Below are 14,435 nucleotides of genomic sequence, written 5' to 3'. Positions count from 1 at the left end.
GCTCACTGACAATGAACCAAGTCACTCAAGAGCTCTGATGGACATGCACAAGATTAATGTGTTTCCAAGCCTGTTCATACAACATCTATTCTGTAGCTAATGGATCAAGGTGTAATTTTGTCTTTCAAGTCCTATTATCTAAGAAATATGTCTTGTAAGAATATAGCTGTTATAGAGAGTGATTCCTCTAATGAATGTGGGAAAGGTGAATTGAAAACCTTTTGGAAAAGATTCACCATTCTAGATGCCATTGAGAACATTCATGATTCACAGGAGGCAGTCAAAGCTTCAAGACTTCAGTGGAGGAAGAAACTGCAGATGTGGTAGGTAGAAACTCGTGGAGCCTGAAAATGATGACTGAGGCAATCATCATCAAACTTGAACGGATGAGGTGCTTCTTATGGATGAGCCAGGGAAGTTTCTTGAGATGAAATCTACTTCTGGTGAAGATGCTGTGAACATTGTTGAATTGACAACAAAGGATTTAGAATATTCCATAAACTTGGTTGACAAAGTAGGGGCAGAGTTTGAGAAGACTGACTTTAATGTTCAAAGAAGTTCTACTCCAGGTGAAATGCTATCAAACAGCATCATAAGCTGCAGAGAAATTTTCCGTGAAAGGAAGAGTCCATTGATGTGACAAACTTCACTCATGTCATATTTTAGGAAATCGCCACCTCCAAGTTGGGCACAGTGGCTCTTGCCTGTAATCCCAGTTACTCAGGAGGCTGAGGTGGGAGGACTGCTTGAGGCCAGGAGTTTGAGACCAGCCTGGGCAACAAAGCACTACCTTATCTCTAAAATAAGAAATGAAAAAAATTAGCTGGGCATGGTGGTGTGTGTCTGTAGTCCCAGCTACTCAGGAGGCTGAGGTGGGAGGATCCCTGGTACCCAGGAGTTTGAGGCTGCAGTGAGCTATGATCATGCCACTTCATACTGACAGGCTGAACAAGACCCCATCTTTAAAAAAGAAGAAAATAAATTGCCACATGCATCCCTACCGTCCTACGATTTACAACCACCCCTGGTCAGAACCCACCAATGTTTAGGCAAGACCCTCCACCAGTAAAAAGATTATGATTTGCTGAAGTCTTAGATGATCATTAGCATTTTTAAGCAATAAAGCATTTTTAAATTAAGGTATGCATTTTTTAGGCATAATGTTATTGCATACTTAGTAGACTGTGTGGTGTAAATACAACTTTTATATGCACTGGGAAACCAAAAAATTTGTGTGACTTGCTTTATTATGAAATATATTTTGTAATACATCTGAGTTATGTCTTAACATACGGTATGCACACATGCACGCACACACACCCCTACCTTTAAAAAATCACAGAAAAATGCATAAGATGACATTACATCAAATAGATAGTTGATACTGGAATGCAGAAAAATAGAATATTACTCTTTTTTTATACCTCTACATTATTTGAATTATTAAAACAAACATGCATTGCCTTTCAATGCGTGTTTCAATACACGTTTGTTTTAATTGCTTTTCAAGTTATATGTCAAAAATTATTTATACATGTACCACTAACACATATGTACATGAGTGCCAAAAGTGATGGTATTTTCAAGTAAATGTTTAAATTTCCTATTTTATAATAATTATTGTAATCATTCTGCTGAAAAGATTATATTCAAGAAACTAGATACTAGTTACATGATTCTTATTTACAACTCCAAAAGAAAAAAAGGAAAGTGCATGGGTTTCAGGAAACCAAGGGATATTTCATGAAGGCGCTATTTCCCTGATCTTCTGATTGCCATAAAAAAATACTGAACAAACACCTGTTTCTACAGGTCTTGGAACAAGGACTACACACAACCTGTTGGAGACATAAAGACTGTAGACCGCACTTCTCATCTGGGCTGAAGGAAAAGAAAGACATGCTAGAACACCCTAACTGATGTTTAGGGGCTTTTCCCTGACACCAACACTCTGCATGGTCCTGGAAGAGGCCCTGGCAATGTCTTCAAACTGTCATGTGTGAAAACAAGATACCTTTGTATTGTCTTTCTTAAATAAGGTTCCCTAAATTGTATCAGTTTCAAACTCTACAAAATCTGGATCTGTCCAGTTTGAAGGTAAGTTGAATCACAAATAACTGCTACTTATCCAAAGGCATCAATATCATTATACAAATGGTATTTATTCTCGAAGAGGTAAACTTTATTAGTCATTTGCAAAATTTGTGTTTTGTATTTGATGTACCTGAGTGAATAGTGAATTGTTTCTAAGAACTTTAAAACAGTCTGTCTCAAAGAACAATGTAGGATCAGTACTTAATGAACCACAGAGGAGATATACAGAACACCTAAAAAAAAGTATAAATTCAAATTCAGCAAGACTGGCATAGAAGCAGTAAGTCAGTCCTCACCAGCCGAAGGATAAAGATGTCCTCATTTAAGATGAAGTTGGTCAGACATGCAAACACAAAGCCACAGCAATAAAAGCTAGTGTCACCACTACAAACTGTCAAGGGGAGATGGCAGGTTAGCCAATGAACTTAGATCTAATATACAGATGGGTGAACAGGTTCATAATGAACATACCTGACCTATTTCTAAATCCACTAGGCAAGACACACCCATCCTCAAAAACAAAAGGGCATCAGACTAATTTAGCCTGATTCCATTAGGATATCTAATTTATCTAATCCTCCTTGTGGTAATTCCATGTTCACCAAATAAACTTTTCATCGCTACTTGGCTTTCTACCCCATGGGATGCCAATATTCTCACCCTTGTGACTGCCTAATACAATTACAGATCAATAAAAGGAGAGTCCAGTTTCTATATCAATCACATTAGCTTGCTTAATAGGACTGGATTCTGAAAATGGAATCCATTTTCATTTGCTCTTGAGTTTCTGAGGCCAATGGCCACACCCTGAACGGTGATCAATGCAAGAAGGGACCTCTTGGGGAAACATCACGCCAGCCTTCCCTTTGAAAAGTGCCAATCCCCGTGCGACTAGTGTAACTTCCAATCTGTACTTTAATTATCCTCACTGGACACTGTCAGTAATCTTGTCAAACAATAAAACGTCTAAAGTAAATATAAACAAGATGTACATAAAATGAAAGACATGTAAGTTTTTTACTTTCCTTCTTTCAAATATAAACTTACGCCACATTACATTTCTTAGGTATCAATTTATTCCAGATAATACTTCCTGGGCTTCTAAGCTTTCGAAAATTATTTTTTACCTGTGTGATTGATTATTAAGGTTTAGCGATCCCGTCTGGTACATCTCTTCCAACTGTTTCCTGTTTCCAAAGTATAAAGCAAGGTCCGTGGCAATGATGGCTTTGCGGATGATCTCAAGCACCTGCTCGTATTCACTGGAGCTCAGAGTGGAGAAGATATTGTGCCCTTCCAGCTATGGAAAAAATACAAATAAAAACCACCAGTAACAAGCACAAGCTCTAATCTTATGACATTTTCAGTTATTTGAAACAATATAATCAGTCAATGACATTTGGCACACTAAAGAAAGGTTTTGGGGAAACAAAAGAATGGTTAGAAATGACTAATGAAAATTACATTTTGGTTTCTCCTTAAGCTATAGAAACAATGAAACTACCACTTAAATAAACTACTATAACTACAATAACATCATTTACTACCATAAAACCCCAGTGATTTAAATATATCTAGTTCTTGGGTATTTCTAATAGTTAAAAAACTGGAAAATGTAAAATATTTAAGTTAAAACTTTTCCTCTTAAGCAAATTAAAAACTTGAGTAATTTTCGTATTATACTAGAACCTTAATGGCCTTAAAAAGGCGTCTGTATCCTTGTCCACTTCAGGTTGTAACATATCAAAGCATGCTTAATGGATAGTAATATATTTCTCTGTATCCTAGAAGAAAATGTCCTACAACCTCAATAAAATGTTTATTCAAACACATTAAAAACTCTAAGGGCAAGAGTACCTTTCCCTACAACACAAATCACTGAAGGTGATTCTAGAATCATCTTCTATTCTCAAGGGAGGTGGAAATGGCAGATCATCACCCTAAACAAGACCAGAACATTGGTAATCTGGATTCTATTCACTCAGAATATCCTTCGTGTATTAATCTTTTAAAAACTTTATAATAATTTCGATTCATCAATTATTTTGATATTTTTCATTATTAGTCAATATAGTACTACTCAAAGTTGATTTTTAATTAATTTCACTTTTAACATACATTTATTGAGTTAAAATACAGTAAAAACAATGATTGAAGTATATTTCTTTACAAAATTAGACATCTCACTAAGGCACTGTCTCTTCATATTCTTAAATGAAACTGTACATGCACCATTTGCTTTCAATTATCAGAATAGCCCCATATTATTTGCTGTTAAAGTCTCAGAAGTATTTGAATTACTGTGTGATAAATGCAGCAAGTGGACTCAAGTCTAGTTATTTATTTTCCTGACAATAACAGTAGTAAGGCCTTACATTTGTAGAAAGTTCTATAGTTTACAAAAGCAGTTTCAAATACATGACTTCACTTTCAAATTATAAAACTTATATTAGTTCAGAGTTCCCACATGGATTATGCATGAGATGCTATGAGATGAGCCGTTTGAGCACAGGCTGGTTAGTGACTGATGGGGACAACGGGAGGGGGCTCAAGCTCTGGGCTGGTGGCTGAATTCAATTTTCATCCAACCTCAACTCTCTTCAATTTTGTTGTAGAAAGTTATAAGAAGGAAATATTTACTCGGATTCATGCTATGGTACCTGCTTTCCTTTGATGTGACCACAACTTAAGTGAAGCAGGTAGCCTCTGCTTCAACACTGAATGCCTGTGACCTCTATTTCCCACTTCACGAACATGTTTCAGCATATCTGGCTGGTGCTCATGCATGCATCTGCTTTCAGCAGGTCATGTGAAGGGAATCACAGCTGCTACGATTTTATGCTCTGTATTTGTATGCTTTACTCTCTTTATCACCAATAATTATCACCATAACTTGTTAAATTAGAGTACATAAAATATTCTAGTCTGCTGTTGACATTTAAAAAGAAATATCTCTAAATTTAGCCTAGGCTCTATAAATTCTGTAGGGGGACAAAAGAGTTACAAGCTCACTGCAATTCTACACACTGCGTATGTCATCTATCAGCTCACGTTTTTATCAGAGTCCCAAAAGTATCGACTGGCCCAGAACAAATTAAGATTTATTTTAAAGAATTTATATATTCTACTGACTACTTCAGAGTCATTACTTTTCAGTATTAAAGGAAACTAGGTGAAAAAGCTCCATAGAGGGCTTTTATAATGAAAAGGTCTAACTCATTTACTGTCCCCTTCAATAATTTACAAGAGTAAAGGGAATTAATGAATAATCAAAAAATAAATGTCTCCCCTTTCTTTCTTTGAGACAGAGTCTCACTCTGTCGCCAGGCTGGAGTGGATCTCTGCTCATCACAACCTGTGCTTCCCAGGTTCAAGTGATTCTCCTGCCTCAGCCTCCCGAGTAGCTGGGATTACAGGCATGCACCACCCCACCTGGCTAATTTGTGTGTGTGTGTGTGTGTATTTTTAGTAGAGACGGGGTTTCGCTATGTTGGCCAGGATGCTCTTGATTTCCTGACCTCTTGATCCACCTGCCTCGGCCTCCCAAAGTGCTGGGATTACAGGCATGAGCCACTGCTCCCGGCCATGTCTCCCTTTACTTTAAGAGAATCTAGCATTTTGCTGCTACCCAAACTAAAGAAAATATGGAAGGGAGACACAAGCAAGGAAGCATAGCAGATAAACAGTGTCTTCTTTAAACCTCCAACCTCACATTCGTTAACACATAATAAATCCTTATAATGCATTATAATACTTTTATACACCAATTGATAATTTTACTATAGTTACGTAGTTTGAAGTCTATGTTAATTCAAGCTAGTTGATTACATTTTGCATCAATCGAGCAGGAAATAGTAGACTTTTTATACCTAGGAATGTTTCTAAAACTTTATGTGGGTGAACAGCATATAATTCTTAACTCTACGGAAGCCCACAGGTAGGCTCTGGTTGTATGTCAACGCTGGGGCTGAGATCTGGTATTAGAGAATGGAAACAATGTTGAAATTGGTGCTGATGCTGAAAGATGACCCCGGGACTGCCTTGAATAGATGATTGTCAATACTCCTTCCAGCCCTTAATCATGAGGATCCTAAAGGCTCTTAGTATTCTGTCCACTGCTGGAGGATTAGGGAACCACTACTTTCGGGAAAAAAATGTCAATGATGCAACTAAGTGCATCAAACATTCATGATGGCAATGCCTTTAAAGTATCTATAATACTGATTTTGAAATTTAATTACCTAGTACATCAAACCACATATTAGGAAGCATTATAGTACTGTAATTAAGAGCACAGATTTTGGAGCCAAATAATTCTAGTTTTTAATGTCATTCTGCCACTGATTAGTGATGTGACAAATAGAATACTTAACCTCTTTGATGCATATTATTCTCATCTGTAAAATGAAAATAAATAATAATATCTATCTCATGGGGATATAATAAAAATAAACTGTATTAAAATATGTACAAAACATTTAAGTTTCTGGTGCATTGTAAGTACCCAATATATGATAAAATGATTACTATTATAATAGTGATGATTGATGATGATGATGATGATGATGATAAAATCTACCAGTAAAACTTCTACAGTCAGAGTTAAAGGAGAGATGAAAAAACAAACAAATGTATGCCTAAAAATGAATTTGATAGCCAAATACCTTTTCTATTCAGAACACAGCTGTAGAAAAGGACGGATTTAAACTAGCCACTGTGTCACGTATTTTAGATTACCAGTACAGTTGAATATAAGTACAATAATTTAAGTATAATTGTAATACACAACAGCAAATTGTACCTAGTGTAGACAAATTGGAAGAACTCTCTAGCTGAGTCACAGAAATAGTGCTGCTGTAAAGAGTAGTAAGAAGCCACGGGATCCCAAAATGTTGATATAAATAGATAATTTTCTGAAATATGATCACATTTCAAAAGCAACAGATAATTTAAGATTAGTGGAATATTAAGGAAATGTTCTTAATAATGAGAATAATCATTCCTAATTGGTCTGTTTTCTAAAATTTTGACTATTTTCAAAGTCAAAATGGGGTATTCAAAGAAGGCAAAAGAAAGAAAAAAGTATAGTTTCAATGTTCAAAATAATCAATATCTCATGAGTAAACAGAATAAATTGATTTAATATTCCAGCAATAATGGTTCAATCACCATTACTAATTGTAAGCTAGTAAGTTTTAGGCAAGAAAACAAAGCTCACCTACGTTCTTGGATGTAACTGTCCACACAAAACAGTCTCCTCACATGAAAGCAATCTGCTTGCCTTCTTCCCCTGCTCAGCGTCTCAGCTCTCTGTCCCACCGGACACAGCTACTCACTAACCTTACATAAAGCTTCAGGTTCAGTCTCTGAGTGCTGGTTCTGCCCACTCTGCATCTTTCCCTCCCCATGCTCTACCTTCACACTTCCACTTGTGCCCATATCAACAGCCCCAGAGATAAGCCTGTGAGTCCAGGGGTGAAGAAGGGGCAGTGACTCTCCTTAACAGCTTCTAATTCAGAAGAGGTGGGAAGCTGAACTCACAAACAGAAAACGTCAATACAATGTTAAAAACAAACAAACAAACAAACACAAACCACTAAGACGTATGTATGCTTGAGGTGCTCAGGCGCTCAAAAGGGGGCAGTGCTGTACCCCAGTGATGTGGGGATGCAGTCAAAGAATTTTACTGGATGAGGTCATGCCTGAGTTGGGGACCACAGAAAGGGTGTGGGGTAATTACACGTAGAGGGAACCCGGCCAATGGCACAGAGTTAAGATACGGTCTGAAACTACAGAAGCAGAGCAGATACTGTAGTCCTGGAACAGACAGGGGCCACTCATAAAAGACTGTATATCAACTGAGAAAACAGGAAATTATTCCAGAGGCCCCAGAGAGCCACTAATGACTTTTAAACAGGAGAAAAACATATTCAGACATATACTTGGAGGATGGATTTGAGACAAAAACACTCAGGGAAACACTGATGGATAAGGGGGAAAAGGTGGAAAAACAAGACAAAATACAAGGAAGGCTGAAACTGGGATGTCAAGTAGGGACGGTGCTTGCCACTTGGGAGCTGTAGTGGTCAGAGGGGCCAGATTACCATTTACTAGAGACTCAAGTGAGTTTCCTCTCTGCTAAATGCCCACCATGACCTCTACACAGCAACGGCCCCGAACACCACGAAAACAATCCTGATGGCCAGCATTAAGAACACAATGGGAAGCTCAGGGATGCAGATTGACCTTCTCTGCAGATGGTCTTGTATTTACCCTTACTTCATGACTTAATCTCTTCCCACTGCCCACTCAACATGGGATTATCTACTGCATCCCTATCACTGTAACCAAGGTCAAGGCAAGCTGTGAGCAAATACACACTTCCTGCTTTTCTCTACCATGAGTAACGTGTGTGTGTATGTGCGAGTGTGTGTGTGTGTGTGTGTGTGTGTGTGTGTGGAGGGAGATGGAGAGGGAGGGAGGGAGAGAGAGGGAGGGAGGGAGGGAGAGAGAGAGACAGAGCGATTGAAGGATAGCTTTTTCAAATCTATTGTAATATTCTCCTTGCTTGCTGTTGTCACTGTGTTAGCTAGCAGTATTCTCCTGAATGCCCTGCTTATCCAGTAGATACCACTGGCAGCCATACTGAAAGCTGGCACGCAGGTTGGCAAAACTACAATAAGCAGCCACATATGCAACACACACCTGTGAAGATGCCTGATGGGGAACTATTTCCAACCATCATACACAAAATTGCTTATGTTGTATCCGTCTGTGTGACCCGAGGATGGGCAGTGCCATGCTCACAATCATCTGTGTGGCAATGCAGATCAAGAAAGCAATGGGAAAAGTCTCTTGTGGATAAACAGAAGTATCACAGGCATTCATATCATGAAACTACATAATGTTCTATTTTAATGACTGGAAGTTGGAATTTTTAACTGTTACCCAAGGATAGCATCTTAATTAGTCAAGCTTGTAGGTGTCTTTTGATGAAACATAAAATCAGCAGCACTTGGTGGTAACAGGATGGAGGGATGGGAAGATAAGGCTAAAGAAGGGAAAAATGGTGACTCTAAGGTCATCAGCCTGCTTTCCTGGGTCAATGAGGTTGCCACCACAGAGATACAAAATACAAAAGGCACCTAAAGTGTAATACCAAAGCACAATTCGGGCCATACGGAATACAGGGTTCAGGTGCTTGGGCAGAAGTCCTATTGAGCACTAGGCAGAATCACACGGGTCTGAGAGTCCTCAGGATACCACTGTCAGTTAGAGTCATGGGTGTGCCAGGTGGTGGGCCAATGAGAAGAACAACGTGAGGGCTGAAGTCAGGGAACTCAGGCCTTCCTCACTCTAGACTGTGAGTTCCAGAGGACAAGGATTTGTGGTTGTTCTATTTATCACTATATCCCCAGTGCTTAAAACATGTGTTGGCAAATAGAAGGTGCTCAATAAATCTGTTTGTTATTAAATTGAATTTCAGGGACAAGTTAGATGAATCTGAAAAAAAAAAAAAAAAACCACTCAGAGAAGTATCATGAGGATTACTGCAAAATCAGCCAAGAGCACAGAAATTTTCAGAAGAGGAAGACACTCTTTCCTGAATATTCCTGCTCATGTAGATTGGGCTGTCTGTTTATGGCTTCAATATCATTTCTCTCTGGGCATAGGTCAAATTGAAGGGATTTGGTCAATCGAATACATAAATTTGTTTTCAAACTGGTAGTGCTTTTCATCTTAATTTGCAGCAATCCCGAGTTCTTATTCCCAGCTTCTGTTTTTGTGGTGTATCTAGTACCTTATCTTCTCTAGCTAGGAGAACAAATTTGCCATTATTATTACTTCACCAATGACTGAAATTCCAGCTCTAGTATCTGAATCTATTCTCCCACTCCTTTTTGAATGCCAACAGCTTACCTGTCTGAACTTAACTTACTGCCATGAGTTCCCGTTAGTAGTTCTCATCTTTTTTAGGAACACTGCCTTAAGTCATCTGAAATCGCCACATCGCTGAGGGTTTGCCAAACTGGAGGCAAACCACCCTAAACATCCATTTTTTGATGTCAGCAACTGGGCCAAGTCTTCCCAGGGCTTAGGTGGACCTGGAGCCTCCCCATCCCCACCCGCCTTGATGTGACTGCTATATTACAAGGTTTATTTTTTATTCTACTCAGTGGCAATAAACTTCGCAAATCTGGTCTCCTTCAAAACTAATCCTATTGTATTTAATACAGGCTTTCTAAAGAAACTCCATACTGGCTATTGAAATTCAGCTGTGATTAAACTGGTAGCAATGTCGCACTGTCAAATGCATGAATTCATTTAGGATATGGGATGCTAATTCAGTGACTCCTAATTATTTCTAAGTGAAGTTGCCCTGATGTTGTTTCTGGTGTTTATTCATCTTAGACAAATAAAGAGTCTCCATTGATGAGTGAGGTCAAAGTAGACATCAGCTGTCATGAAGTTTTAGAATGTTCATCCATTTACAGAAAGCATGTGTTACATATATGTATAAATATATGTACACATACATATGCACACATGCCTTTTATCCTGCTTACATTTCTATGTATCCTTGTTTTATGCATGGACGTATCTATGTAAACATATGTCATTTAAAAAGGAAAGAGCTGGTGTCAAGCAAATGACAGGAATGATGACTACACGTTGCTTTCAGGAGTCAACTGGCCCATGAGCAAGCTTAACATCAGCTGCCTACTGGGGATGGCTTGAAAATGACTAAAATAGCTCCATATCTGAAATACTTTTCACTTTTCCCCAGCAGGTAATTCGAAGAGCACCCAGAATCGAGTAAGGTGACCACTGACCTTCGTGAGACTGAGGACATGAGACCTGGAAGGTCAGTTTTGCTGGGTTTTAGAAAGGACTGAGCATGCAGCACTACCAATCACATGGACAGTTAAGTCAAATGAGGAGGCACTAAGAGAAGCCTTTGGGAAACTGAGGGGAGAAAACAAAATCCTGGCATTTAGAGGAGGCCTGGCTTATTCAACAGAGAAAAACTGCACCAAGTGGCAAAACCTATTCTGCTTCACAACTTGCCTATGGCCAGTTACTGGCAGAGTCACTGTTGGCATTTTGCTATGACATCCTCAAAACTCAAAATCCTTTCCCTTAGACTCATGATTGGAAGACGTAACAAGGATTTCTCTTCCTACTTAGAGGTGCTGACAGTGAGGGGAAAATATAGGGCCCACTACACTCAAGCTGAACAGAGATTATATTTTTTAAAACTGTTTGTGATAGGAATCAAATCATTATGATGTAATGGCTACCTTGGTAAGGTGAGTTTGAGAAAAATCATTTAAGAAAGAAGGAGCGCATATATCCCATGTTGAAGTGATATCTGTGATTGTCTACATCAATTACCAAGAACATCTTAAAGGTAATAAAATAAATAAACAAAACACACAATCTAAAAAAAAGAAAAAAAGCTACAATGCCCTTAAAACCTTGTATTTACCTAACTTTTAAGATTTACTGTTCAATACGTTCTGGTTCAAGAATATGAGAATCTATAGAATTGATTGATTTAAATTACATAAAATAAGTAATGCTTTAGGGTTACATGTACTTATTGATACAATATTTAAAAAACAAATGTAAGTGCAAAATACGTATATTCAAATTCTTTGTAAAGGATTCTTTATGCAAAAAAACACTATTATTTAATGAGGACTATAAATATAAGGTTCTACAATAAAATATAGCTATTGCTTTTAAGGAAGCCATAATGATCTTCCTTTTCCACCTATGAAGTACCACTATCTCCCAGACAGCCCTTGAGACTAAGCAGGAGATGGTGTGTGGTGACTCACCTGGAGGATGGACACGGTCTGGGAGAAGTGGTGCTGCTCCATGGTGGAAGTGGAGTAGAGAGCTGCTAGAGGGTGGTCGAACTTCTGCAGGTAGGTGTTACTGAAGCCTCTGTGGTCTAGGTCATGACACAGACACGCGATCAGCAGTCCTTTGCGCTTTAAAAAACAACATGATGCAGAGATGTTCAAAACACAGAAACACACATGAGCAGACTTACCGCTTACATTCATGTCACATTACTTTCTGGCATTAATATAGCACAAACATGGCATTCTGGCATAAAGAATCCTACACAAATATAGCAAATCCTTAGGAATCTTTGAAATTCCAGATAATCTAACTCATTTGTAGCCCCTTTCTTTGTTTCTCTGCTTATGAACGATAGTCAAATTATTTTTGAGTTTCTCTCTCAATTCTAGGAAAAGGTGCAGGAGGTATCAACTTAAAGGTATAAAGCAAATGCTCCAAAAAATTACAGATAAAGCAAACCTGCACAAGGAAAGAAAGGCCAGTTTCAGCAAAATCTATTCGATGTTATCTAACAATACTATTGCTATTATAAACAATAAATATAACAGGTAAATCATATCGCATGTAAAAATGGCAAATATATAGAAAGACAGACAGAGCAGACTAACGGAAATTAAAGAAAGTCAGGCTGAGTACAAAATAAACTAGGCAGGCACGCCTCATTAAAAGGCCAGGTGTGAGGAGAGACCTGAAAGATGGGAAGGAGAGAGGCAAGTGCAGTGTGGGAGAGAAGCACACAGGGCAGGGGAGCAGTGACAACATAAACTTGGAGGTGAGTGTGCCCTGAGACTTGGAGGATCAGGAAGGTGGCCAGTGGGGTCAAGGGGAGGGGAGGCAGTCAATATACAAGGCTTATATTCTCAGTGATCGGAGGAACTATTATCACAGGGTTTTTTAACAGAGCAGTGTTATCATTTTGGTTCTATGTTTACAAGATTATTCTGGCAACTGTGTTGAAAACAGACTCCAGAAGGATGAGAGATCAGTGAGGAGGTTTCTAAAGTAATTGAGGCAAAATATAATAGAGCTTTAGACCAGGATAACAACAATGAAAGCTTCTAAGAGGTGATTAAAGTCTGGATGCGTTTTGCAGGCAGAACCAACAGGATTTTTTGACTGTCAAAGTGTGAAAAGAAAGGAGGTGATAAGGGGTCAAGTATGACCTCAAATGTTTTGGTCTTAGAAGCTGTAATGATCAGCATCAACTGATATGGGAGAAGTACAGGTGGAATGGGTTTGAGGAGAGAGGTCAGGAGTTCACATTTAGACTGAGGCCAGGAGTCTACTTGATAGTCAAGAGGAGATTTGACAAGCGGAGATTTTGTTTTGACAGGTAGCAGCTACTGAAGCCTCAAGGCCTGGAGATAGGCCTTTGCCAGAGGAAGTGCCCATGTGGCATTTAAGGCCACATGATTGGCTGAGCTCACCAAGGTTGTAGTTTGAGGTCGGAGGAGGGTCAAGGTCTAAGCTCTCAAGTACTCCCAATTCTAAAATAAATCATCCAGTGGGCAATTAAATACTTGATAAAAATTGAAGGGAAGAAAGAATCAGAACTCTAGAGGTTAAATCCTATTATAACAAATTTCATATGACGGTTTCTATTCTCTCATGAAGGGATTTTGAGTGGAACGCAGGTTATGCCAAACACTGCTTGAAAAGATTGAAGTGTTTAAAGAATATTAAGAGACTCAATGTGTTAATAACAATCACAATCAGAATTTTATTTTGAAAGACAAATTATACCTGTAAAGGGGGAACAGCCTGCATGGTCTAAGTCTGAGGAAAGAGAAGGATTAAGAAACAACAACAACAACAAAACAAAAACAAACAAACAAAAAATCCCAAGGAAGGAACAGCTGGTGCATTAGCAGGAAAACCGAGTGCTGAATGTCCTGGGATTCAAGTGAAGACACTGAGGGCTGACCCTCGGATCTCGCTGGGTGCAGGTCACTGGTGACCTGGAACAGGGCATTTTCCGGGGTGTTAAGTTCAGAAGCTTGATCAGAGTTGTTTGCAGAAAGAATGAGAGGAGAGGATTTTGAAAGAGCCAGTAGGGTAACACTTACATGGGGTTTACTGCAAAGAAGAGCTAAGTAACAGGGAGGGAGCTGAGGAGAGTGGCAGATCAGAGCATATTCTAAGAGGGAAGTAAAAACTGCATGCGTCCATGCAGATGGCAATGGTCCAGAAAAGAGGGGTGAGAGCATGATAATGGAGGAGAGAGAAGAGAGGGAAGCACTGGTAGGCAGTGCTCTCAAAGAGGTGGTGGCGACAGATATGACAAAGCAGAAGGGTCAGTGCTGGAGAGGAGTGTGAAGGTTTAAGAGAAGTGTGCAAGGCAGAGCCTGCTGAGGGCAGATGGGGACAGATGGGGGTGCTGGGATGGGAGTCGGCAGAAGTTCTCACGGGCGCATTTTTAGCGATATGCGTGCTTCTTTATCCTGATAATGCAGGACTGGTTTTTC

At 39.0% G+C, this 14,435-nt stretch overlaps 1 protein-coding gene across 1 annotated transcript in view; it reads right to left on the bottom strand.

The window, feature by feature from the left end:
* PDE10A (phosphodiesterase 10A) overlaps nucleotides 1–14,435 on the bottom strand; it is a 345,368-nt gene that overhangs the window by 40,611 nt on the left and 290,322 nt on the right. Inside the window, exons 17-18 of the mRNA XM_028846990.2 lie at nucleotides 11,940–12,095; nucleotides 3,222–3,394 (exon numbers count right to left, since the gene is read on the bottom strand). Of these exons, the coding sequence (XP_028702823.2) occupies nucleotides 3,222–3,394; nucleotides 11,940–12,095 (329 nt within the window). The remainder of the gene's footprint in view (nucleotides 1–3,221; nucleotides 3,395–11,939; nucleotides 12,096–14,435) is intronic.

This window comes from Macaca mulatta, chromosome 4 (assembly GCF_049350105.2).
Source record: "Macaca mulatta isolate MMU2019108-1 chromosome 4, T2T-MMU8v2.0, whole genome shotgun sequence".
NCBI classification, from domain to species: domain Eukaryota; kingdom Metazoa; phylum Chordata; class Mammalia; order Primates; family Cercopithecidae; genus Macaca; species Macaca mulatta.
This window is presented reverse-complemented; position numbering and strand designations above follow the sequence as displayed.